The sequence below is a fragment of the Tauraco erythrolophus genome, chromosome 1 (genome assembly GCF_009769465.1).
Source record: "Tauraco erythrolophus isolate bTauEry1 chromosome 1, bTauEry1.pri, whole genome shotgun sequence".
In the NCBI taxonomy this organism is placed as follows: Eukaryota; Metazoa; Chordata; class Aves; order Musophagiformes; family Musophagidae; genus Tauraco; species Tauraco erythrolophus.
Window position 1 is genome coordinate 118,497,538 of NC_141465.1, and position 26,562 is coordinate 118,524,099.

At 45.5% G+C, this 26,562-nt stretch overlaps 1 protein-coding gene across 1 annotated transcript in view; it reads left to right on the plus strand.

Moving 5' to 3' along the window:
- The first annotated feature begins 5,775 nt into the window (after window positions 1-5,775).
- Window positions 5,776-26,562, plus strand: part of EXPH5 (exophilin 5) — a 37,344-nt gene continuing 16,557 nt past the window's right edge. Inside the window, exon 1 of the mRNA XM_086613539.1 lies at window positions 5,776-5,894. Coding sequence (XP_086469665.1) covers window positions 5,776-5,894 — 119 coding nt within the window. The remainder of the gene's footprint in view (window positions 5,895-26,562) is intronic.

The following is a 26,562-nucleotide window of genomic DNA, read 5'->3' on the forward strand; positions in this document are numbered from 1 at the left end:
AGCTGAACGCAGTATTCCAGGTGGGGTCTCACAACAGCAGAGTAGAGGGGCAGAATCACCTCCCTTGACCTGCTGGCCACACTTCTTTGGATGTGGCCCAGGATACAGTTGGCTTTCTGGGCTGCCAGATCCCAGCACAGAGCTCTGGGAAACTCCAGTAGTGACTTTCCTTCACTGTAATAAGTAAGCAGTCCTCTTACCCTCAGTTTCCTAACTTATAGCCTGTTATTTACCCATAAAAGACCTTTTATTTAATCTCATGACGACTAAGTTTCCTTGGACTCGATGACAGTACTGTCAAAAGTCTTCAAAAGTCCAAGCAGATTGGTTCAACTTGGCTGACTTTGTCCAAATATTTGCCATTACCTTTCGAAAAGAGGATTGTAGAGTAGGACTTCTATTTTTGGAAGCCACGCTGATTCCGAGGTAACCTGTATGAACCCAGATAACCACTCATTCTGCCCTTGATTACAGTTTCCCCAAATTTGCCTAGAGGTCTGATGCATAATCCCATAGTTCCCTCGATTCTCTCTGAAAAATATTTTACAGCTGTTATCTATTTGCCACACTCCAGTCCTGAGGTATCAAGGACTGCAGTGAGCAGTTACAGACTACAGTGAGTCATCTTAGAACACTGGATGAAATAACTTCTAGGATTGGTGATTTGTTAATATTCATGTTGCCAATTTGTCACATAATCTCTGTTACAGTCATCTCAGTTTCAGTTAGATCCTCTTCTGGAAAAGTATTCTGGCAGGTGGCTTTTCCTAGTTTCTTCCACAGAGAACATCAATTTCTTCTCTGAAAAGCTATTTTGCTCTCTGTAGTCTTTCTTTTATACTCTCATCATTGATCAGCCAACTCTGATGAGCTTCTCAATGTGTCTGAAGAAGGGTTTAGTGCTGGTTTAGAGTCCTTTAGCAAGTTGCTCCTCTCAGCTCTTTTTTTTTTTTCATGTTTAATTTTATTTTTATATGTTACCAGCCAGGGTTTATGAATTTTTCTATTTTCTTCATTTGGATATGACTTCAGCAGTTTGAAGGTTGCCTTCTTGCTTCTACCAACATCTCTTCCTTACTGTTGAGTCATGCATGGTTATTTTTACCTTTACTCAAGCCTGTCTTAATAGGTTGTATGCACTGGCATATAACCTTAATATGTTAAATGCATAATTCTGCTGTGTGCCAGGTATTGGCCTCTGGTGATTATGTTTATGCACATATTAGATAAGGAGGAAGAGAAGGTTATACAGTTTCTGCCAAGAGAGCAGATGTTATACGCAGTACTAGCCAACCTATGGCTCTGACAGTCAAGACATCAGACCTACAATAAAGCAGAAATCCTGCATTGTTTCAACAAGACATGTTCCCCTCCCACTCCAGGCAGTGCTCTTATAGTCCAGAGCTGTACTGGTAACCATCTTCTTCAAAGGCCTCTCAAGGCCATAGTCCTCTGCAGCAACCCCCCAAAATCCCAACCTGTCTTGCCCTGTGAGGAACCCTGCTCACAATCTTCTCTTCTCTGCAGTCTGGACAAAGTGCAGTCTCAATGAGTGTTCAAAATGAAATTAGGGATTAACTGAATCCTAAAAGTAAGGGAGGAAGAAGGACAGACTGCCAGTCATAAGCAAAAAGCAAAATGAAAGGGTGTCATGGGGTCATTGTCCACCAAATACACAGAGAGTAGTGTCACAAAGTGCAAGGGTCAGACCGCAGCCACTATTTCAGAGCTCTCTCTCATGACCACTTCTCCTTGCTGCCACACAGTGCTAATATCCTTTGAGGACAGCACTCTTACCTTCTTCTGGTAGGCAAAAAACGCATCATATTTTGCCGTGATGCCCTTTTCCCATCCTAAGGGACCACGTTGTCTATTTCAGCAGAAAAAAAACTGTACTGGAAAAAACAGAGGAGTTCATATAGACAACGTACAGGGCAGGAAGGCGCTAGGCTAAGAGGCAGCAGCACGCAGTACTTGTAAGGTGAGGAAATCTGCAGTGTTGGTAGGGCAGAGTCTAAAAGGGGGGGAAGGGAGCGGCCCGCGCTGACGGGACTGGGAGGAAACAAAAAGCAGGTGATTGAGAGACTCGGCGAGTCTCTCTCCTGGCTCCCTCCGTGCCTCCCAAGAGGCCGCGTAGCCATAAAATAACACGAGCAGCGTTTGGATGCTGACGTCCAGGCAATCTTCAAAGCGTACCACTTCACAGTCAAAATGCCCAAATGAAAGTCCAAAGCTCTTTTGAAGTGGGAGCTGAGGGCCCAGTGACAGATCCTGGAGGACACTCACTGCTCAGCGGAAATGTTTACCTGTGGAGTGGGAACCACACACTGCAAGCCACCACGTCCCCTGAAACTCAGCTGGACCTCTAGCTTTAACTTAATACACATAAATCTCTAACTGAGATATAAATGATGGGCTTATCAAACAGAGGCAGAGGCACTGCTTTTGCTATTACGAGTAGTACAATCCAGCTCTTTTTGACCTAAGTTAGTGCTAGAAATATTTCTTGCAAGCACAATAAGCAGATTTAATACATTTTAAATGAGAGACGCTTCATATTTCTTCTTTGCCTTGCCATGAAGCCTTTTTCACTTAACGCAGGGAGTTAATTAAACTAGCCTTCACTAATCGCCGTGACAGTTTACACAGTAATTAGTTCAACAGGAACAGACAAGACATTACAGTTCTTCCAAGCCTCAAGGCTGACAGAAGCCTCCAGGCCAATTGCTACAAGATTCAACCAACGCTCCTGCACATTCCCCTCAATTCCTTAGCTACAGACCAGCTTTTAGAAACAGCCCCGTTGGCTTTCTGGAGTCCTACACTTTGAAATCCTCCACTGAGATTAAGTGGAGTTAACACCACCCATTAGTACAACAGTATTTGTGAAATGCAGTTTTTGAAGAATTTACCCTATAATTAAGGTATGTGTGTCAGCATCCTCTTTAGTGGCATTGGCAATTAACATTACTAATAGACGTCTCATGTCTGCAGCCTCTCGTATGCTATTTTGGCCTTCTGTTTCAGGTTGCTAAACAGAAGAAATGCTACTTACTTACAAGAAAATACCTCTATAGCTTCCTGGAACAACTGTCAGCTAAAAATCATGGAAAAAATTTGGAGCATGTATCCCGTCTTAGGTTTATGCAACAGAAGTTAAAGTAAATAGGGTACTAGAGACATTAAATACTGGAACACAGGCAGCGCTTCCTTGCCATCATGATCCATATATGAAAAAGATAAAATCTTTAAAGTGAGGTGTAGTAATGAAGAGACATATTGGAAAGTGGTTATTTTTCGCCACCAAACTTCTGGTAGAAGACTCCGCAGATAGCAGGTGTTTCTAGTCATGATCCAATGCACACTTTGTAATACTGACATGACACTACAAAGATGCCATGTATAATCGAGGTCGGCTTACCATACAAGATGGCTATGCCCCAATCTCTAAACATTCCGGATAAAAGCCATGGAAATAATAACAACTGTGATGTCTGGCAGCATCTCTCTAAAGCCACTCGTGTACGTACTTGTCACTCTTCTAAATAATCTCATCACTTTGTACAGAATGAAAAACTCATTTGTTATTACCTGAAAGTCTATACATTGCTCATATATGAAACTTAACATCTTGTCCATGCTCCGCTCTGCACTGAAAATATGGTAACATACATTTTGGTGATGAAAAAAAAAGCCAATTAATCAGATTGCTAGAAACGAACAAAAAGGATGACAGAAACTTAGAAATACGGATTCCACTCTTGTCTTACATGCAGGAAAAATACAATTGTAGATGAAGTCACCAAATTTATGGTGAAATGTCTCACTTTCTTTATAAGACCTGTAGTACATAACTCCCCTTGCAAACCCGTAAGAACGCCCAAATCCCTCCTATGTATTCTGTATGTATGTGTTCATTTCCAGACGTTTGCACAAAAAATTAAAAACCCACAACTTCACCAATAATATAAACATTAGTTGTCAGGCAAGAGTGGGCATCAATGAGGCACAGTGGGGAGTCTTTAAGGCAAGAGTGGGCACTGATGAGGTTCATTGCAATGGATGTAGAGAAAATACGTCCTCTTGTTCCCTGTCAGCTCTGGGAACAGATCCAGCGTGATGAGGAAGCTCTGCGAGCAATTGCTTCCCATATCCTGCAGGTGCCAGGCAGAAAGGGAGAGTGATGTCTAATCCACTGCCTGGGAGAGTCCCAGGGAGAACTCCATATGCTCAGCTTCTGCTGGTGGAACAGTCACTCCGCTCTGCTTGATGCAACAGAATGGGGAGGACGGGACGTTTACTCCTAGAAGTTCTGTGAGCTCCTAATGCCCCAGTGCTGGCTGTGGCTCTTGCACCTTTAGAAACAACACGCTCGGACTTTACCCAGAAGCATCTCCTATACCCTATAAAAAATTCACTGTGTCTTTTCTCTGTGGGAGACACCTCCTATAGACATCTTCCAAACATCATAATTCTTCATAGCTTTCAATACATTATCATCTGTTGTCTCATAGTCTTGTTTTAGATGTTTGATAAGCAGGAATCAGGTAAGTTCATTCCTCTTTGGGCCGGACTAGTGATGCCAGAAGCTACACCGAAAGAAGGAGCCTCCTGCATCCTGTTATTTCCACTGTGCTCTAGGGTCCTTATTTCCACTTGCACCACACAACTTCCTAGTGGGGAAGCATTCTCCGCGGCCCCACGCCAGCCCGCTGCAGGGTAGGAAGGCAGCTGCGCTGCCCGGCACAGCTCCCACTGCACACTGCCATGCCACCATTTCCATCGAATTGCTATTCCAGAGCAAAAATTGTGTTTAATTTTTTTTTCTCCGTACAGCTGCATGTACATGCGGAACAAAGCCCTTCTTTGATGGAAAACTTTCCAAGGCCATTTTGCCTGGGATCCAACCAGTACAGTGTGCTAGATGGACACGTACTGGGCAGAGACACGCCTGTTTGCCCTGCTCACACCAGCACCAGCACCGAGCTGACAGAACGAGATCAGGACGAAATCGCTTCCGAGGTGCGGTTACAACACCCAGGTCAAGAACTTCTGCTCTCTACTGTATCTTTGGGAAAACCTTAGAGGAAAGTAAATATGAAACACCGCCCCGTTCTTCCCCCGTGGAAAAGTTACCGCCTCGCATCCACTCCGCCAGGCTATACACCCGTCCTTCCGAGGCGGCAGGCCGCTCCGGCCACCGCGGCAGGCAGCTCCCGGCGCCCCGGGCAGCCCCTCGACACCGACCGCGCCTCACGGCCGCCAACGGACGGTGCCAGCCGCGCAGAGGCGAGGCCGGGCGGCCCGGCGGGAGCGCCGCCGTGAGCGCCGCCGGCCGCCGAGCGGTCCGCGCCGTCCCGCAGCGGTATCTCGGGGCGGGCGTGTGCTCCGCCTTGGCGGTGCCAAAGCAAACACGGCGCCGAACGCGCAAACACCTGACTCGAGCGCTGCCGGAGCGCAGACAGAGGGCGAGAGGCTGCTCCGGCCCCGGCCCCGGCTCTGGCGGCGGGGCGGGGCGGCCCCTCCGCTCTGCCCCGCCCCGCCCCGCCCCGCCGGGCCGCGCTCGCTCCGGAGGGTGTTGCCCAACGCGCGCCGGGGCGGTGCGGGACGGGGCGGCCGCGGCTTGGGCTGCCGCCGTGCAGAGGGAAGCGCGTCCCGCGGGTGCCGGCGTGCACGGTCCTCCCGGGGCTCGGCCATGCTGGTGTCGCTCCAGGCTCCGAGGGGGTCAGCGCTGCCCGCCTGCCTCCGCCCGCCCGCCCGAAAATAAGCCAAGCCATGACCGCAGCGCCTCAGGGGCCAGATCTCAGTTTTTTAAACGAGGAGGAAGCCAGGGCGATTTTTCAGGTGCTGCAGAGGGACTCGGAGCTCCGGCGGGCTGAGAAGGACAGAGTCAGGTACCAGGCTTAGCCCTCCCCATCCCTGCCCGCCGCACCCGCGCGGCGGTGGAAGGCGCGGAGCCGGGCAGCGGGGCTTCCGGCCGGGGAGCGGGGGGCACACGGCCCCAGCCCGGGCAGTGTCGAGCGGGAAAAGGGGCGGCGGGTGGGCGGGCGGCTGTGGGCCGCCCCGCTGAGACGGGTCTGCGCCGGCCGAGGCACCGCGGGGGCAGCGGGGCTGCGCGGGCAGGCAGAGCCGGGCTGGCAGCGCGGGGGGCTGCGGCCCTGCCGGGGCAGCGGCGGCGAGCGAGCGCCTCCCGCCAGCGGCGGCTGCTGCGGGGCCGCCCGTACCGGGCATCTGCGGCATCGGGACGTTGGGGAAACGCGTGTTGTGACAGAGCCGCTGTGAGTCACGGCTGCTGCTCCCCGGGGCTCCTCTCCTTCCCCGAGGAGGAGGAGGCGGCCGCTTCCCTCTTCCACCGTGTCGCTGGCAGGGGGTGCAGGCTAAGCGCGGGTACCCGACGGGACAGCCGTGGCGGGGAAGTTTTGCGGGACCTTGCAGGGGAACGTGGCGGCTCTGCGGCTCTCGGGCAGATCCCGGAGCCGATCCTGGCAGCTTTTGGAAACCAAGCTAGGCACTCGCCTGACAGCGAGGTTGTTCACTAGACCCTTTCAAGTGACTTAACTGAATTCCCTCCGCATTCAGGTACGCAAGTCACAACGTCTTAAATGAGCCATATGAAGAAAGAGAACAGCCTCGACCTTGCTTCTAGCTTGTATCTTCCCTGTGTGCAATCACCAAAGCTATTTGTATTGATAGTGAAAGCAAAGGTCAAGGAATTAATAAAAAATATGCTGGGAAAATGAGCCGTTTATTATTAAAGGTTATTTCGTCCTCCAGATGAGACTTGAGGGACCTCGTGGGCAGTTTGCAAGTGAGAGGCTGTGTCCTCTCAGATTCACGAGTGAGCACTTTTCACAAGTAATGCTTTCGTGTAAGACGTAGAAGGAATGTTAATGACTGACATTTCTGTCAAGTGGATTTTTGTACTGTGTGGTTTTTATTTCAGTCAAGTGGATTTTATGATGGGCATGGTTAAACATTATGTGTCAACACTGACTTGCATCCAAGACTTGTCTTAGTTTTCTGCAGCATGTGAACCCAGACTGAAGTTGGGCGATTTCTTTCTTTCATAATTTGGCATTACCTTCTTTTCTTTGATTAATTTCTGTTCAATATGTCCCATTATGACCCAAAAAAAAGGAGGAATACTTTGCTGGATGTGGGGAACTACATGGCTGAATAGTTGTAAGTTTAAAACTCCGTTGAGATTAAAGCCGGAGTAAATGCAGTGAGGCATCCAGTGCTGTAGAGAGGCTTGTGAAGTAGTAGCCTGCTCTTGAACTCAAGGCTTTCACCTGCCTCCAAATTTATATTTGTTTCTCCATCTGTGTACTTAGGACTTTGACGATAGAAAGCGTTCTCTCTTTATGCAAAAGCTGTCAAAATAAATGCGGTGTAAGAGGATGTATCTGGTGATGCTTTACTGAGATGGAGTCTACTTTAAATCTCAGTTGAAGAGGCATTCAGGAGTTGAGCAGAAGATAGATGAAGTGTTTATGATCAAGGCGCCATACTGAAATCTAGGTTAAACCCTGGGTCTGTCAAAGGCTTTGTATGTGTCCTTGGGCAAGTTTCTTAATCTCTCTTGGGCCTAATAAAAGTACTTTCTTTCTCACTCCACTTGTCTACCTGGTCTTATTTAGACTGTGAGCTCTTCAGGCCAGGGGACTCCCATCAGGAGCAGACAGATTCCAGTCTGTGTAGTGTTGCCCTGTGCTACTATAATCTAAGTAATAACAGTGATCACCCTGGAGGGCCAAATCCTGCAGTTTCTATATTTCAGAGGCTCTAAACAAAATTGCATTTGCTCCTCTTGGTCCCATATGATTGCCCCCTTGACTCTATGTCATTCTTATTACTATTACTTTGATCATTAACTTTGAACACTTTTTTTTCAGTTCAAAAGTTTTAAAATAATCTTGGTGGTTTAGCCCAGCCAGCAACTAGATGCCACACAGCCTCTCTCTCACCCGCCCTCACCCCCAGGGGATGGGGAAGAGAATTAAAGGGGAAAAGGCAAAGAGACCCCTGGGTGGAGATATGAACAATTTAATAATAACAATAATATAGACTCATAGAATGGTTAGAGTTGGAAGGGACCTCAAAGATCATCTAGTTCCAACCCCCTGCCATGGACAGGGAAACCCTCCACTACACCAGGTTGCCCAAAGCCTCATCCAACCTGGCCTTGAACACTTCAGTGATGGGGCATCTACAACTTCTCTGGGCAACCTGTTCCAGTGCCTCACCACCCTCTGACTGAAAAATTTCTTCCTTATATCTAATCGAAATCTCCCCTCTTTTAGTTTAAAGCCATTGACCCTTGTCCTGTCACTACACGCCCTTGTGAAAAGCCCCTCTCCAGCTTTCCTGTAGGCCCCCTTTAAGTACTGGAAAGCTGCTATAAGATCACCCCGGAGCCTTCTCTTCTCCAGGCTGAACAGTCCCAACTCTCTCAGCTTGTCTTCATGGCAGAGGTGTTCCAGCCCTTGGATCATCTTCGTGGCCCTCCTCTGGACCTGCTCCAGCAGCTCCATGTCCTTCTTGTGTTGGGGACTCCAGAGCTGAACACAGTATTCGAGGTGGGGTCTCAGGAGAGCAGAGTACAGGGTTAGAATCACCTCCCTCGACCTGCTGGCCACGCTCCTTTTGATGCAGCCCAGGATACGATTTGCTTTCTGGGCTGCCAGTGCACATTGCTGGCTCATGTTGAGCTTCTCATCCACCAGCACTCCCAAGTCCTTTTCCTCAGGACTGCTCTCAATCCATTCTCCGCCCAGCCTGTACTTGTGCTTGGGATTGCCCCGACCCACATGCAGCCCTTGCACTTGGCCTGGTTGAACTTCATGAGGTTCTTACAGGCCCACCTCTCCAGCCTGTCAAGGTCCCTCTGGATGGCATCCCTTCCCTCCAGCGTGTCCACAACACCTCACAACTTGGTGTCATCTGCAAACTTGCTGAGGGTGCACTTGATCCCACTGTCCATGTCACCAACAAAGATGTTAAATAGCACTGGGCCCAGTACTGACCCCTGAGGAACACCACTCGTCACTGGCCTCCACGTGGACATTGAACCGTTGACCACAACTCTTTGAGTGCGACCATCCAGCCAATTCCTTATCCACCGAGTGATCCATCCATCAAAACCATGTCTTTCCAGTTTAGAGACAAGGATGTCGTGTGGGACAGTATCAAATGCTTTGGATAAGTCCAGGTAGATGATGTTAGTTGCTCTTCCCCTATCCATCAATGCTGTGACCTCATCATAGAAGGCCACCAAATTAGTCAGGCACGATTTGCCCTTAGTGAAGCCATGTTGGCTGTCACCAATCACCTCCTTAGTTTCTATGTGCCTTAGCATAGTTGCCAGGAGGATCTGCTCCATAATCTTGCCGGGCACAGAGGTGAGACTGACTGGCCTGTAGTTCCCTGGGTCTTCTTTTTTTCCCTTTTTAAAAATGGGGGCTGTGATTCCCCTTTTCCAGTGATTGGGAACTTCACCAGATTGCCACGACTTCTGAAATATGATGGATAGTGGCTTAGCAACTTCATCTGCCAGTTCCCTCAGGACCTGTGGATGCACCTCATCAGGTCCCATGGACTTGTGCACCTTCAGGTTCTTTAGATGGTCTCGAACCTGATCTTCTCCTACAGTGGGCGGTTCTACATTCTCCCAGTCCCTGCCTTTGCCTTCTGTGGCTTGGGCTGTGCAGCTGGAGCTCTTGCCAGTGAAGACTGAGGCAAAGAAGTCATTGAGAACCGCAGCCTTCTCCATATCCCGGGTAGCCAGGTCCCCCGTTTCCTTCCGGAGAGGGCCTACATTTTCCCTAGATCTCTTTTTATTGCTGACGTATCTATAGAAGCCTTTCTTGTTGCCCTTGATGTCCTTGGCCAGATTTAACTCTATCAGGGCTTTAGCTTTCCTAATCTGATCCCTGGCTGCTCGGACAATTGCTCTGTGTTCTTCCCAGGTTACCTGTCCTTGCTTCCACCCTCTATAGGCCTTCTTTTTGTGCCCGAGTTGGTCCAGGAGCTCCTTGTTCATCCATATATATATTATACATATATATTATACATTCCATTTATGTATATTATACATATATATGAATATATATGTATAATGATAATAATATATACAAACAAGTGATGCACAGTGTAATTGCTGACCACCCAGTGACCAATGCCTGTACCGTCCCAGTAAATAATTCCAAAACCCCAACACCGCAATCCTGGGTGAGCGAGAGGCTCGAAAGGAGAGCAAGAGTGAGATAGCACTCTGAGAGTCCAAAAGAGAGAGCCTCTGGTAGAGCAAAAGCCCTTCTTTCTGGTCAATCCTCATCTATATACTTGGCATGATGTTGCATGATATGGAATACTCCATAGGCCATAAGTCTAAGTTCAAATCCTAAGGGAAGTTGTGGACCCTTCATTGTGGCCATGCTCCCTTCCAGCCTGTTGTGCTCCTGCACGCTGGCAAAACACAGGAAGCTGAAAAGTCCTTGAGGCCTCAGTGCCAACTATAAACACCAGTGTGCTATCAACATTCTTCTCATGAGTCCCAGACTAAATCCAAAACACCTAGAGCTCTTCTAGCTGCTAAAAAGAAAAACCTAACTCTGTCCCAGACAAAACCAGGGCAATAATGCATGAGCACTGTGGCAGCCCACTCCTGGGATGCTTTCAAAGTGTTGTTTCGAAGCTATTTGATTTATGTTGTCCATCAAATGAGGCATATAGGAGATGCTGTGGAATGGAAGAAGCAGTTTCATCAATATTAGTTTTTTGCATGAAGTCACTGAAATGAGTTATCCCCTGAACTGATCTTGAGCATTGTTTTGGGAAGAGCTAGTTGGAGCTGGTCAGGGCCAGGGAGCAAGTCAATAATAACCAGTGGACTCACTGGTCAAGTTTGTTCAGTGACCATCTTCATTTACAATATAGCATGTCCCTGTATAGACCAATCTAGACTGGATTGACAGGGGGAATGAAGCATTTGCTGGCAGACTGCAAGTCAGGTTCTAATGACTGCACCGATCTTTTACACGCTGATGTCATACGAGCAAGCACATAGCTGTCTGCAAAGCTCTTAAAAGATCAATGAAAAATTCAAATCTATTCCCAAATACAACTCTGGAATCAAAAAAGCAGGAACAGTCTTTCCTCTTTTTACAAGCTACGTTTGTTATATAAAAAAAATTTAACACCAGTTGATTTTGAAAGACAAAATCAGAAATGAGATCAAAATATGAATCCTGACATCCTGCATGGCCCATTGTGTCCAACAAATGACAACCATGGTTCAGGAGAGTTGATTTTTATGTAAACACAAATGTATTCCAGTGCAGTGTGAAATAAGGACCTCCTCAAATTCCTTTTCAAGTGCATTGAGCTCTCAGCTATGGAACCGTAATTGTTTCCAGACAATTTTTTTTTTTTTCTTACTGCTTACCTACACTGGAAACTTGATAGAACCACTGGATCTCTCTTCACCCAGACGGCCAACGCTTTCGTGAAATTAAACGCATATCGGGGGCATCCTCTGGGAAAAGGCTACTTGCTTTATGCAGCCCCTCTCTGTCTCCCTTTCTTTCTGTAGCCTTTGTGTGGAGTGGGAATGCGTGACTTAATGTAGTCAATTGTGCACATTTATGTAGCTGTGGGTCCCACTTTATGTTGTCCTTCCCTGTTCCTCCTGATGCCCCAGCGCATCCTCTGGGTACCGTGGGCCTTTTCTCAGCTCCCTTAGCAGGCTTCAGAAATGAACTGTGTGACCTGATGGACCTTTGTTTGTTCTTGCCACTGACAGGGAGCTGAGCTCTTGATGTGCCCTGAGCCGCTGGTTCCCAGGACTGCATTTTTTTGCCTGTTATCTCCTTTCCAGTGCCCTCTGGTGGCTCCTCTCAGCAGTACCTGTGAACAGCAACAGCAAACCAGCCGTACCTGACTCCTTCTCCCACAAAACACGTTCAGAGAAGCAGCAACAGTCAGCTTTGGTATAACTCTCACGACTGTTCACTGCCATATACACTAAACATAATTATGTATTTAATAATTTAAAAGAAAAAATACACGTTAGTTTTGGACTTGGGTGACACCCAGCTTCAGTATTCTTTGTTGTTCATCAAATCTGGTCTCATTCATAATACCAGCTTGGAGGAAACCTCATTTATCATAAGCATTAGCTTGGGAGAAAAAATTGAATATATGGTCTGTATATCAATGCATGCATTGTTCGGTAATAATAATTGCAATACTAAGACAGAAGTCCGACTCAAGTCACAAAATGCTATTTTAGTAAGCCTGGTTAATGAAACTGATGATTTTGCAGCTGCTTGTGAAAGAAGGGTTCTTCTCCCAAGTATTTCAATCACAGCTAGATGCCCAGGAAGAGATAGGAAGGAATCAAGCATGTTGAGAGGGCAGTATCCTGTTCAGATGGCTCCCTAACAACTCAGTTTCCATAAGGACACAATGAATGCTTGCTTTAGGCACGGCTATTAATACCACAGGTCAACTTTCCATACGTAATGAAATAGGCTTGAAAATTATGACATAAAAACATTCCAGGTCTTATTCGACTTCTTGTTTCAAGGCTTCAGAGTGCACCTGGCTCATTGTCTCAAGCTTTGTTCTGCAGCTGCTGGGGACAGAAATTAAAAAAGAATTGACAGCTGATGTTTATGGCTATTGCAACTGTGGCTATTGCCCAGATTGCCCAGCTGGGTTGAATTAATTGAATTTCCTAATTAAGGTTTAGACCCTGCCTACAAAAGGCAGGCCATTTCCTCCTGGCTGTGGGAGATGCAGTGATATTCTTGGAGCTACAGCTTGGGCTGCTGAGCAACAACTGGTGGCCCTGATGTGATACGTCTGAGGACCATGACTCCCTTGCCAGAGCCAGAGTAGCCTGGGCTGGAGTGAGAGTCCTTTGGTAAAGAACGTAAAGCCGCAAGCCCAAAGGAGGGAAGTGTGCTGGAGTTGGAATGAATGGACTGGGTCTCTGCTCACTGTAAAGCCTTCACCTTCCTTTAAAAACAAAAACTGGTAAAACAAAAAGAGGGAATTGTGGTTATTGCAACTGTGGCTATTGCCCAGATTGCCCAGCTGGGTTGAATTGATTGAATTTCCTAGTTAAGGTTTAGACCCTGCCTACAAAGGGTGGGCCATTTCCTCCTGGTTGTGGGAGATGCAATGACATCCTTGGAGCTGCAGCCTGGGCTGGTGAGCAACAGATGTTTGCATGCAGAGCCCCAGGTTCCAAAGGCTTAACAAACCTGTAGGTGCTTCTCTTTTCTATCCTTTCTCCAAGAAGCTGATGGGCAGGGTGGCAAGGGAGGCTGCCTGCTTCCCGTCTCTTCAGGACAACACTTCAGAGCCTGGCAGCTAGCAGAGGGACTGGCAGTCCCTGTAGGAAGGCTCAGGAGCAGTAGGGCATGAAGCTATGGGATACAGAGGCGGAGCTGCTGCCTTTTATCTCTGAGAGCTCCTCCCTCTGCAGAGTGTGGAGAGGCGGACAGTGCCCAAGCAGGTGTCTTGTCCAGTCAGCTTTGGGGCTCCCATGCCTCAGACTGTCTGAGCACTGGGTGCAGAGATGCACCTCCACTGCTGAAACAGCACCAGGCCCCAAGAAGGCAGCTGAGACGAGCCAGGATACACGGAGCCAGCTACTTAAAAGAGGCAGCAGGTAGGGGCTTGTGGCATGGGAACAGGTAGCTGGTACATCTGCAGGTTGTCCAAAAAATGAACAGTTGGGAGATATGACAGGAAAGCTACAGATAAATAGAGAACGTATTTAAAAGGGCAGAAGAGCTCTGAATTCTTTAATTATTAACTTTTATTTAGGAGATTGGTCTGTTTTATAGAATGCTCCTATAATGACTACATACAATAGCCTTGTGCTGTTTTAGTTTATTAATCCTTAAGAAAAAGAGAAATACTGGTATCTTTGCTCTCAGGTGAGACACTGAAAATAGCTGAGAGACTGAGCCACTGAACAGGGACATGAACCTACCTCGCTGAACAGCAGTTTACCTGCTAGATCATGTTTCGAGAAGTAACTATGCCTGTATTGTGTAAGGAATTTTTTCTTTTCAGTAGGAAGAACGGAAAAAAAATAATTGCCATCTCTAGAACATATCTTGAGCATCAGTCACTGTCTATGAATAGGAACTGAAAAAAAGAGGAAAGGGAAATGGAGCTTTCAGGAGAGAGGAACGCTCATTCCCTTTGCTTTAATTTGTTTTGCTTATTTCCAGGTTGGTTTATGCTTTTGCTTTTTTTATTTAGTAGATTTATTCTTACAGATCTATGACAATGAGAATAGATGGCAGCAAAGCAAAGGTTTGTTTTAATTCATCATCAAATTTAAAGATGAAAAGCAAAAGAAATTAATTGAGAGGTACAATCAGCACCGCTCACCGCTCCTCTGTTGGTGACCCATTAACAACATATGATTCTTGTGGGAAAGATTAACCCCATCCTTACTTTGTTCTAGACAGTCTCCACAACAAATCATTTGGACATAGTTATTTGTTACAGGAACACAGCTGTTCTTACTGCCTTACGGCAGATCATTTACCGAGTTCATCATTTGTTGCAAGTAATTCCTCATTGTATTCCCTTGACTGACGTTTGCTCTCATGGGTCTGGCAATAGAAGGTGGGGATAAAATGCTGTGTGGGGAAAGTTTTTTTTCCTCTTTTTCCATACTCATAACCTTGGAAGGCATTTGTTGCAGAGGTGCAGAAATACTCAGCACCCTCTTGGTGCTTCAGTTATTTTGTCTTGCTTACAGTTTGAGAGATCTGACATTGCAGCCTTTATTTTGGCTTCTTTGCAGAAGTAGTCCTGTTGACCCTCTTGTAGGCTCTCGAAGACCAAGAATAACTTCTTGAGCATTAGAGATGTAGATTAGGGGCCCAACTCCTTATAATTACAAAGAATTTTTAGAATCAACTCCAAAATACCTATAATTTGCATGGGTGAGGAAAACAGGCAAGATACCAGGGCAGCACCACTTGGGTATATTGTTGTTCCAGTGGAGCTCCCTCCCTGAAGAAAGCATTAATAAAATCTTTCATAAGAGATACTCCACCCGGGATGTTTCGGGGCACAAGTGCTCTATTGTGTCTTGTTTGCGGAGGAGATAACTACTATTATTTACTACTGATACTGTGCCACCGGTGTGTTTAGTGGTTTGTAAACACTTACGAAAACAGGTCCTTGAAGCCCTGAAGCACTAATGTGCTAAAGAAGTGTAAATAGAAGCAGAAATGGCAGGGAAGACAGTGATTTAAAAACCTTTACTCAGTTTGGTAAACAATTACTGTCATAAATAATCCTCCTTTGGGACTTCTGTTGTTCAAGTGGGGGTACTGTAACCAGTTAAGTGGCATATTGAGTTTTTTCCTCATCTCTGCTTTTTAATAATCCCGTCTTGTGGTGGGGCCTGGAGCCAAGGACTGGGGCTTCACGTGAGCTGAGGAAGAGCCGGTGGTAACAGCCAGGGCAGATGGGCACAGCATGTGCCATTTTCCATTTCAGTTTTCAGCCCTGTGCATCTGAGCTGACTAAACCGAAGTCTGTGGTGTAACACAAGTTTTAAGTCTATGGAGCAGGCTCTGGACCAGCACTGGTGCTGGCTCGTTGGTTTTGTCTTTTCATAGTCAACTAATTTTGGTGTTAATGAAAGGTCAGTCCTTGCCTCCAAAGCTTTGCACTTCTTCGTGTTTGAGAGCAGGGTTTTTTCTACAGCGTGCATGGTGGCAGAATGAGACCCAGCAGCACCTTTTGAGATGTGTGATGTTTGGAAGAGCCTGGCCGGTAGTGCACTGAATGTATTTCACCTTTATTCACATTATTGGGGTCACAGGGGCTCCTCACAGACTGGCAGCTCCCCAGGGAAGACAAGATGGCCCTTGCTGAGGCCTCTGGCTGTCTTCACAAGAGCTTTCTCCAAGGCCACCAGCTCTGCTCTTTCCGAGCTGGCCTTGGGTGGCCAAACCCATCAGAGTGGGAAGGACACAATCAGGGCATTTTCACCTGTGCTTGGTCAAACACAGGCCTTGTGCCAGGGTTCAAACCAATGTTTGCGTTTTCAAGTGACAAAATACTGAAAAATGAAAATCATAATGATTATTACTGTTATTATTATCTAGCCCACTTTCTGATGTCACTAGAGCTGCCAAAAAAGAAGAGACTTGTTGAAACTGGTGAGATTTAAGGCAAGGCTTACTGTTAATACCATGGGTAGACATTAAGTCCAAGCTTAATGGCAAAAGTAGAATTAATGGGGCTTTGTCTAGATGGATAAATTGACCAGGCTTCAAGAACAAATAGGTCAGGCACAGCAGTACAAGCTAGCATTAACTACTGAGTAGACAGTCAATATCAGGAGTTACTCTGGAACAGCTAATGCAGAACAGTCTGATTTTGCTAGTTTTTCTGTGGAGTTGTGACCCAGTTAAGGACTGATGCACCTCGTAGGAAGTCTGCGCACGTCCCAGGTTTGACCTTTCCCATAGTAATGTCTCTATGTTCTCAACACCCTCTGTCTCCTCTACAATTCAAGTGCAGAGCTAAAATAATAGACATTAGTGGGAATTGGAAATGTCCATCGAATGGAAGGAGAGGGCTTCCCATACTAAGCACGCTGTTGTGGTTTAACCCCAGCTGGCAACTGAGCACCACGCAGCCTCTTGCTCACTCCTCTGCAGTAGGGTGGGGAGAGACTGGGGACGGTAAAAGTGAGAGAGCTCATGGGTTGAGATAAAGACAGTTTAACAGATAAAGCAAAAGCCACACATGCAAGCAAAACAAGGAATTAATTCACTACTTCCCATTGGCAGGCAGGTGTTCAGCCATCTCCAGGAAAGCAGGGCTCCATCACACATAATGATTACTTGGGAAGACAAACACCATCACTCCGAATGTCACTCCCTTCCTTCTTCCCTCAGCTTTACATGCTGAGCATGACCTCATATGGTATGGAATATCCCTTTGGTCGGTTGGGGTCAGCTGTCCCGACTGTGTCCCCTCCCAACTTCTTGTGCCCCACCAGCTGACTCGCTGGTGAGATGCCATGAGAAGCAGAGAAGGCCTTGACTCTGTGCAAGCACTGCTCAGCAATAGCAAAAACATTCCTGTGTTATCAACACTGTTTTCATCACAAATCCAAAACATGGCCCCATATTAGCTACTATGAAGAACTCTATCCCAGTCAAAACAAGCACACAAGCAAAGAGTCGTGGAGGTGCTTGGAGAAGAGAACTGTCTGAAACACTGGTAACATCAGCAAAGTATAGTCACTCTCACTTTAGCTCAGCTTTCTTATGTATGTCTATTAAAAGTTGTTTTTAATTCCAGTGGCATGTGCGGTTGAGTCACTGGGCCTCTGGAAGGTAATGCCAGTGAGGTGTAACATGCACTGCCTGTCATTGCTGTAAGGAAAGGAATGAGGATCAGTCTGCAGTGAGCTCCTTGGAAGGACCCAGAAATGTTTTCAGGTGCTGACAGATTCTACACACTGTGTCCCAACACCTTCATGTCCTTGTACATATTTCAGAAATATTAATTTGGTTATGCCAGGAAGTCAAAAAAGTGTTGCACAGAAACATGTCTGATTCGTGTTCAGAGCAGCTGGATATCTCCCCCAGTAATGGCACAGCTGTGCTCCAGTTGGGTGTTCAGGTTACTTGTGTCTTGGCATCCTGTCATCGACTGCAGCACATGCCTTCTGTGGTGAAGCCCAAGGCGCTGGAGTTTTGCTGGGTTTGGTCCCTGAGGTACTTCAGATTCTTGAGTCCATCTAGACATGCAGCACTTGCACCTTCTGTAGATGTGGCTCTTGGAGAGACCGGCTAATGCCTAAGAGCAAAGCCTGTTGGGCTCCATGGGGAGACTCCAGCTGATGTTCCTTAGTTTGTATCAGATACTGTTTCGACAGCATTTGAAAAGTGTTGCATGTGTCCATCTTCTTTTCTTATTTAAAACTTAGTTTTTATCAGTGGTTTATGTGTACTGAATTTAATCATCCTTTAAAATAATTTTTGCTCTCTGAATCTAGTCTTCAAATCAAGGCGAGTTTTGCCCAATGGACTTCTGGGCTTTGGGCACAGAGACTCCATTTTCTTCTGTGTTCCATGACATTAACACAGGACGATATAGACTAAGGACTGACCTCAATTCGGCCTTTCCTCTACTTGTTTTAAATTAAGAAATTACTTAATTCCCTCAAGCTGACAGCCTGAAAACTTACATAATTCATGTGAGAAATGCATTGAAGCAAGTAGTGAAAAAATGGGACTTTTTCCTGAGGATTTGTGCATGTAAATGTTCTGATGAAAAGTATTTCAAATCCTTCTTTGCGAATAGATTTATTATGTTAACTATTACTGTTCAATGTAATAAGCTGTATTTCAGTGCCTGCATTTGAAACTCCTACCAGAAACTATATTCTTTTTATCAGTCTTACCTCAGAAATAAATAGGTATATGTCCTGGTACCACGCTAACTGTGACCCAACACATCAAAACCATGAAACAAAAGCTAAGAGTAAATGATAGAAAATGCAGTCTATTTACACTTTATTGCACATGAATTACACACAGTTTAATTTGTGGTTGGAATAATCAAGGAACTGCAATACTTCTGCTTGACGTATCTTTGGATTTCTAGATTTCAAGCAAATTTTGGATTTCAAGCAAAGCTGCAGCAATGTGGCCGGGGTGCTCTGCTGCGTTCTAGACTTGTGTGTTCTTAAATATATATTTAAAGGTGTATATATAAAAAAAAATACATATAAATATTGTATTTGAAAGTATTATTATACTATAATATTTGTATTTCCAGTGGAAGAGTTGTGACAAATTACAAGATTCTAAGCTATTATAGCAGAGGATCTGTGTATTACATACATGTATATAAGCATTAGCATTTCCAGGTGGAAAACATCCACTCTGACAACGTTTAGAGCTGACTCATGACTGCTTTCCTTAATTTAAAGCAATGTAAATGAGGCTTTTGTAGTGTTACAGCAGCACCTAAACTGTGTGCAGGTACACTCTGACCTTCTGTCCTACTTCTGTTGACCAGAATCTTGGTTCAGCTCTGTGTAAGAGTCTGCACAATTATCTGAGATTGCAGAGGTGTATTTTGAGAGCCCTAGGCTTCAAGCTTAGTTCTGTACAAATGTCTAAGCCTGTCTGGAGCCTCTCTATTTTAACGCTTCGTCCAGACCAATGGGTTATTATACACAAACCTGCTTGCAGAGATGAGACCTTGGTCTTCATTTGAAACCAATTCCTCTCATTCAGAGTTCTCACTTGGCCTATGTCTGTTTTCTGTTTTTCCCCTTGAGTTGTTACCTAGGAAAGATTTTGCATAAAGAACGTCATACAGTAACATGAGGCATAGCATCTGCATTGTATCTCTTTGTAAGGCAGTTAAATGTGTTATATATGGCTGAGCTGTAAATTACTTGCATAGATGGCTGTCTCTTTGCATGATATCAACATTTATAAAAGGTCTCACAATCAGCTAGAAGCTCTACCCTGGAAGAGTAAATACGTCTGCTGTTAATCATTAGCTTCAGATTTACTGAGAGACCTAAGAAGACCTGATCCCCAGCCTTCCAGCCCATCATGTGACACAGATACATCTGTATTTCCGTGTAAGATTTCCAGGACAGAAATTCAGGAGCCCAAAACTTACTCCTGTCATGCAATGTTTTTGAATTGAGACTACATCTATCCCTGCAAACAAATCAGAGTCTTTGCATGGAGAATTACATCCATTGCACCTATTAGCATGTATTAATGCTAATGGAAATTCCTGTTAAGTCATCTCATTAGAGAGATTAATTAGTACCATTCAGAAGCTATGTGACACACTTTAAGAATGATAGGTAGCCTTCCTTTCCATTGCATCATGGATTTGTTTTGTTATTATGATATAATGTTGGTAGGTAGCTTGTCAGTATTGACAGCATAATAAAGTAACACCCTGTCGTTTGCAGCCTGTGTAGAGAGACTGTAAATCATCTGTAAAACAGTCTCAGAATGGAGCTTTCCCCCTTTGCACTCACTGTAGAGGAAATGGCAGAGTCAGCCTGAGCTGGAGAGGCACTGACAGTTGTGACATTACTAGTGGTATTTCACCTCATTCACTCTTGTTGACCAGCTGCCTAAAGGACTAAAAGCTTTCATATTCTAAGTATCTGTAAACTCAGTTAGAAGGTACATACTTACAGCCTGTTCTGTTTGTTCCAGCAGGGCTGAAATAAAATTTTCACTGTAAAGCCAGGGTAGCTGCTAAAGAAATAGTTTCGTGTTAAAAGTGGTGTTTTGAGGCATTGTTACAGCTTGAAATAGGTGATGAATCACCCTCAGCTCACGTGATCTCAGTTTTCAATGCTCCATGCTTTAAAAACTTAACTTCATGAAGACAGTCATTGAGCTCCTGATTTCTAAGCTTTAGCTGAGAATTTCTGATTCCTGAGCTGCCAGAGCAGAGAGGAGTTATGTGGTCAGCTGAGAATGAACCTTGTCCTTGTCCTTACATTTCTTAGCTCTCCGTTACAAAGGAAAGTGTCAGTCTGTGCTCTTGCCCAGGGGAACAGACAAAAGCTTCCAGGAGAAATGGAATGTTGGACTCCATGAAGGAAAACAGCAGCTACAGTAAGTCATCTGCAGTACATTCATATCATGGAATCATAGAATGGTTAGAGTTGGAAGGGACCTTAAAGATCATCTAGTTCCAACCTCCCTGCCATGGTTTCCCTGCAGGGAAACCCTCCACTACACCAGGTTGCCCAAAGCCTCATCCAACCTGGCCTTGAACACTTCAGTGATGGGGCATCTACAACTTCTCTGGGAAACCTGTTCCAGTGCCTCACCACCCTCTGACTGAAAAATTTCTTCCTTAGACCTAAATAAAATCTATCCTCTTTCAGTTTAAATCTATTACCCCTTGTCCTGTCACTACACGCCCTTGTGAAAAGCCCCTCTCCAGCTTTCCTGTAGGCCCCGTTTAAGTACTGGAAGGCTGCTATAAGATCACCCCGGAGCCTTCTCTTCTCCAGGCTGAACAGCCCCAACTCTCTCAGCTTGTCTTCATGGCAGAGGTGTTCCAGCCCTTGGATCATCTTCGTGGCCCTCCTCTGGACCTGCTCCAGCAGCTCCATGTCCTTCTTGTGCTGGGGACTCCAGAGCTGAACACAGTATTCGAGGTGGGGTCTCAGGAGAGCAGAGTACAGGGTTAGAATCACCTCCCTCGACCTGCTGGCCACGCTCCTTTTGATGCAGCCCAGGATACGGTTGGCTTTCTGGGCTGCAGGCGCACATTGCCGGCTCATGTTGAGCTTCTCATCCACCAGCACTCCCAAGTCATTTTCCTCAGGGCTGCTCTCAATCCATTCTCTGCCCAGCCTGTACTTGTGCTTGCGATTGCCCCGACCCACGTGCAGGACCTTGCACTTGGCCTTGTTGAACTTCATGAGGTTCTCACAGGCCCACCTCTCCAGCCTGTCAAGGTCCCTCTGGATGGCATCCCTTCCCTCCAGCGTGTCCACAACACCTCACAACTTGGTGTCATCTGCAAACTTGCTGAGGGTGCACTTAATCCCACTGTCCATGTCTCCAACAAAGATGTTAAATAGCACTGGCCCCAGTACTGACCCCTGAGGAACACCACTCATCACTGGCCTCCACGTGGACATTGAACCGTTGACCACAACTCTTTGAGTGCGACCATCCAGCCAATTCCTTATCCACCGAGTGATCCATCCATCAAAACCATGTCTTTCCAGTTTAGAGACAAGGATGTCGTGTGGGACAGTATCAAATGCTTTGGATAAGTCCAGGTAGACGATGTTCTGGGAAAAAACACAGGTAACTTTTAGCCACGGTACAGAGGGTGCTTAAGTTAAAAATTGTAGACACAAAAGGCATTGTGAGTTACAGAGCGGAAAGAAGTATCCAGCGCACAGCAGGAGCCTGATGAGAATGTTTTGTGTGTGCTGATAGTCTCGCTGTCTTTGTGCATTGTGTGTAATTAGTGTACACATTGCCACTGTATTAGGCTATCTCAAAGGAGGTGATCAGCTTTAATTGAAAAGAATAAATCTGCCAAATAGAGGTAGTAATAACATTAGATCTCATGATTTTTCTACTTTTTAATTAAAAAGAAGAGAGGTGGAAATTGAAGGATTTTCCCCATGAGCATCAAGGTGGAACTTCAGTAAGGACAGAAGATGTTTTGCCTTTAACTTGCATATTCCCTGCCTGTATCCCTGACACACACAACAGGACTTAATGAATGTGTGAATGTGATGTCTGTTGTCAGAAAAGTAATCGGGGACAAAACGACAATTACTGTTTGCTTAAGTAGCCCTACTTGCTGCTTGAAAGGATACTAAAGGGTGGGTATCAGAATCATGTGCTGCAGAAGTGGTATCTTTGTGTTTAAAGTTCTTCTGCCTATTAAATGTACAGCCTGGGAGGAAAAACTAGAGAAGATAAATTCTCTTTTTCACTTTCTCCCCACTTCCATCTCCTGGTTTTGCACATTTCTGGAATATAAATATTAAGGGCTAATTGTGAGCTGGCAACTTGATGGGTCCATCAAAGTGGGATTGAAAACATATCCCATACGGTTCAGTGCTGGGATGTGAAGTGTTCTCCCTGTGCTTCAGGTGAACCTTTCTTGGCATTTCCAGTTATTACTTTCCAGCCAGGGGTGTCACCACTGGGTGACTCTCCAGCAGCCTGACCTGATGCCTGTTCAGGACGGTGAAAGTCCTTCCATTACATTTATTGGTATTTGGGTCATGGTCAGAAGAAACACTGAACCAACACACTCTGATCTTCCTTGTTGTGGCACATCCTCTTTGCCCATACACATCTTTACTTTTATTGGTCACATACTCAGACAAGTACGTCTTCTGAAGGCAACATAGTGCGTTAATGTGCATTATAAAATCAATATGACAATTATATGACATTATAATGTCAAATGACAGCAGCAGTCATAATAATGAAAAGGATGAAGACTTGGATAGAAAACTAGTACTATGGGGGAAAAGAAAATTAAGTATGAGTGGTTGATTAGCAACGACATAGAAGGTTAGACTCAAGCATTATTGCCAATACAACGTTTTGTTCATCAAAATAGAGGAGGCCTTGACTTTTCAGAGAATTTACTGCAGAAATGGTTATTTTTACAATTACAAAAGCCAAAGAAAAAATAAGTGCGTTTTCAGTTAGATATTTTTACATTGTCTTGTAGTGTGTGCAACCAAAACATGGGAGTCAGTTTTCCTCTCTGATTCACCTCTTTCTGCATAATGTTATACATGTAATAACAAAGCTGTCTGGGTTTATTGACATTAGCCAAACAGAAAACAGTAAGATAGAAAAATAAAAGATTGCTTTAATGTAAGTAAAAATATTCCAGCTACTAAGAATGAAGACTGCCTTAGAAAATAGACCTATTGTGTGTCTAACATGCTAGGAAAGAGTATCTTGGCTCTGCGTATAGTTATTTTTCTTCCTGGTAGGATTAGCCCATAACAGGAGCTTCCCTTGCACCTTGGAAACCAGAATGTTGTTGTTATTGCTATTGTATGTTTATATGAAATGGTGGATAATTTTTTCAAATTACTTCAGCGGTGGTAGTCTTTGCTGTTGTTGGTAATACTTCTCTGTTTTTTTCAAAAAAGATGACAACTTGAAATTATGTCTTAAAATATTTTTATAAAATGAAGAAGAACTATAAGTAAGAAAATACTCTTGCGTATGCATTTTAGAGCTACCCGTGGCTGTGATAACAGCCAAAGTTTTCTAGAAAATTAACTGGCCATAGAAGTGACCGAGATGCACAGTTCACCAGTGCAGCATAATGTATAAAGCAGTGGGAAGGTGATAAGTTGAAGCAAAAAAATTAGGAAAGAACTAATTCTTCAGGCACTATTTTTAAACATGTCTAGTCTTTTCTCACTGACAAAGTACGGAATATAAACAGAGTAGAGACATAAGCTTGTTTTAGGTGACTGTTTTTGCAAATTATCTGCCCTGCTGTAGTTTTTATCTAATGCTTTCAGCACTGTTTTTATCTGCAATCGTTTCAGCCTTGTCTTCTCAGACACTGAGAGCTTTGATCCAATGAGCAAATACTGGTCTGCTTATCCTTCAGCCGCTGCAGTTCCTCATGCTCAGGGGTTGCTGTGTGGCTATTCTCTTGTGAAATGTGTGGTAAGAGTCCTGTAGGGCCAAATCCTGCTTCTGCTGAAATGAACAGGAATCCTAGTTTTTCCTTTGGCAAAAGTGAGATTGAGTTCTCTGTCTCCGGCAAACAGCAGAGATGTCCCCAGATGTCCTGTTTGGCAACCCAGTTTCTACTACGTTACACATCTGTCTTCTGCTTTGTATTCAGGATGAAGATGGTAGAGAAAATACCTTTGCTCTTACAGTAGCAATTAAAGCTCATTATCCTAACAGGAAGTGGCAGGGGTAGGCTACAGCTCTTTTCACATTATTTAGGATAACCCACATGAAAGTCCAGCTCATACAAGCATTTAGGTTAACTTTTCCCTGGAGATGTCTGTGTAAGAAATACTGGGGCATCCTTGTGCCAATAAGGAAGAGATGTTTTTAAAAACAGTGCAAAGAAATTGCTCCCGAGTGATTCATCAGTTTAGATGCTGAGTAGAATAATAGATGGGAAAAGGTAACAAGGTGTAGCCTGTGAGGTCATTTAGGATTGCTGCCTGCTCCGGTTTGTGGAGCAGTCTTCTGTAAGTTATCTTGGGAATGGAGTTGCCTTTAATCCTGCAACAGCTTACAGGTAGGTACTTTTCCCAGTCACAATGATGATGTCTGCTCTCAAAAGGAAGTGGCTCCAAGTGTCCAAAGCGGCTGTGGAGAAACGAGGAGGAAGGGCGGGATGGAGCAGAGAGGGAAGCAGGATTGGTACATTTGGTTTAGAAGGCATTAGTGTTTTGACACTCCTACGGAGCTGTGTCTCAATACATAATTTGCAATCCAAGTAACAATAGCGCTGCCTCAAAGGCAAGTTCATTGCAATACTGACTGCAGATACCATCTCCTGCTGTAATTGTTTCTCCAGACGGGCTTTCCTTCTGGTTCACAACTGTCGTTCATTAGTATCATGAGGGGGCACGTAGACTTGACGGAGCAGGTACATAGGGAAGTGATGTGGTTTGGCTGGGAGTCATCGCGAATGAGCAATATTTAATAGTCGTGCAGTACTGCAATTACATGTTGTGTATCGTATCATTTGGTGCTCACATAACTACGTATGTATCGGGTTGGATATACGGGCCTGCATGTGTGTGTAAACACAAACGTGCACGAGCAATTTAAAGGGTTTATTTCATCAGTGGGGGATGACAGCGCAATTCGGAAGCAGCACATTCGCGGATGATCACTGCAGATAATGCCAAGCATGGACCGGTAAAGACTTTACCGTGTTTAAATATTAATGTCAGTGTTTGTGCAAGATTTTTTGCACATTTTTTGGTGAAGGACATGTTCGTGCGCTGCCCGATATGGTCGATGTCACCGAAGTGTGGGGTTTTTTTTTATGTTTTCTATTCTCTCTGGAATGCGCAAATGTAGTGCCAACAGATGTTTGTGTGTAACTGGTGCCAGCTTCCCCCCGCGGTGGGTGAGGAGGATGAAGCCCTTCCCTGGGACAAGCGGCGCGCGGCCGCGGTGCTGGCTGCCGCCGCGAGGTGGCGCCGCGGCCTCGGCCCGCCGCTGCCCCGGGGGGCGGTCGCCTCACGGCCTGAGGAGACGCGCCGGGGCGTTCCGGCTGGGCTTTGAGAGGCCGCGGGGGCGGCTGGTAGGAGAGGGTCTGCACTTTCGGGACTTCAGCAGAACTGCTGTGGGCTTGTTTTCCGGGCAGTGGCTGTGATGGCAGCCACGCCCAGCATACCTCATGCCTGGCTCCGTGTGCTTGGAGCCCCTGTGCTGCGGCCGCAGCAGTGAGGTCATGAAGTTGGCGCCTGAGAGCGCTTTGTTCATCGGCTCCTCCCGTTTCACATCACTGCAAGGCTGTTTTCCAACTGCAGATGGCGTGTGCGGTGTTTAGTCACTCCCGTGGTGCGCTAATATCTGTGATGATTAACATTTGTGCCTTTGTAGTAAGTTTATTTCAGATGGCTAGTACTTGTGCTATCTTCTTCAAGGGAACTATTCGCTCGTTTACCAAAAATGTCTCCCTCCTGCCCTTCTGTTCTTCAGGTGTCACCAGATGAACAGTAGGTGCTAGTATGGCCAATATCCTGTATCAATTCCAGATGGAAATATATCCACTTCCAGACTAGATATTTAATTTCGTTTTGTGAAGTAATATTGCCTCAGAGAAGACGAGTTTTTATTTAAACTGGTAACTGAAATAATTTATGTTCTCACAGAATATCTGTATTCCTAGACATGAGTTTTACCAACAATTAGAGTGGAAGATTTACATGAAAGCCTTGCTCAAACATTGATATTACATCTCCATGCTACGTGCGAATTATTGCCATCCGAATGGGCTGGGGCA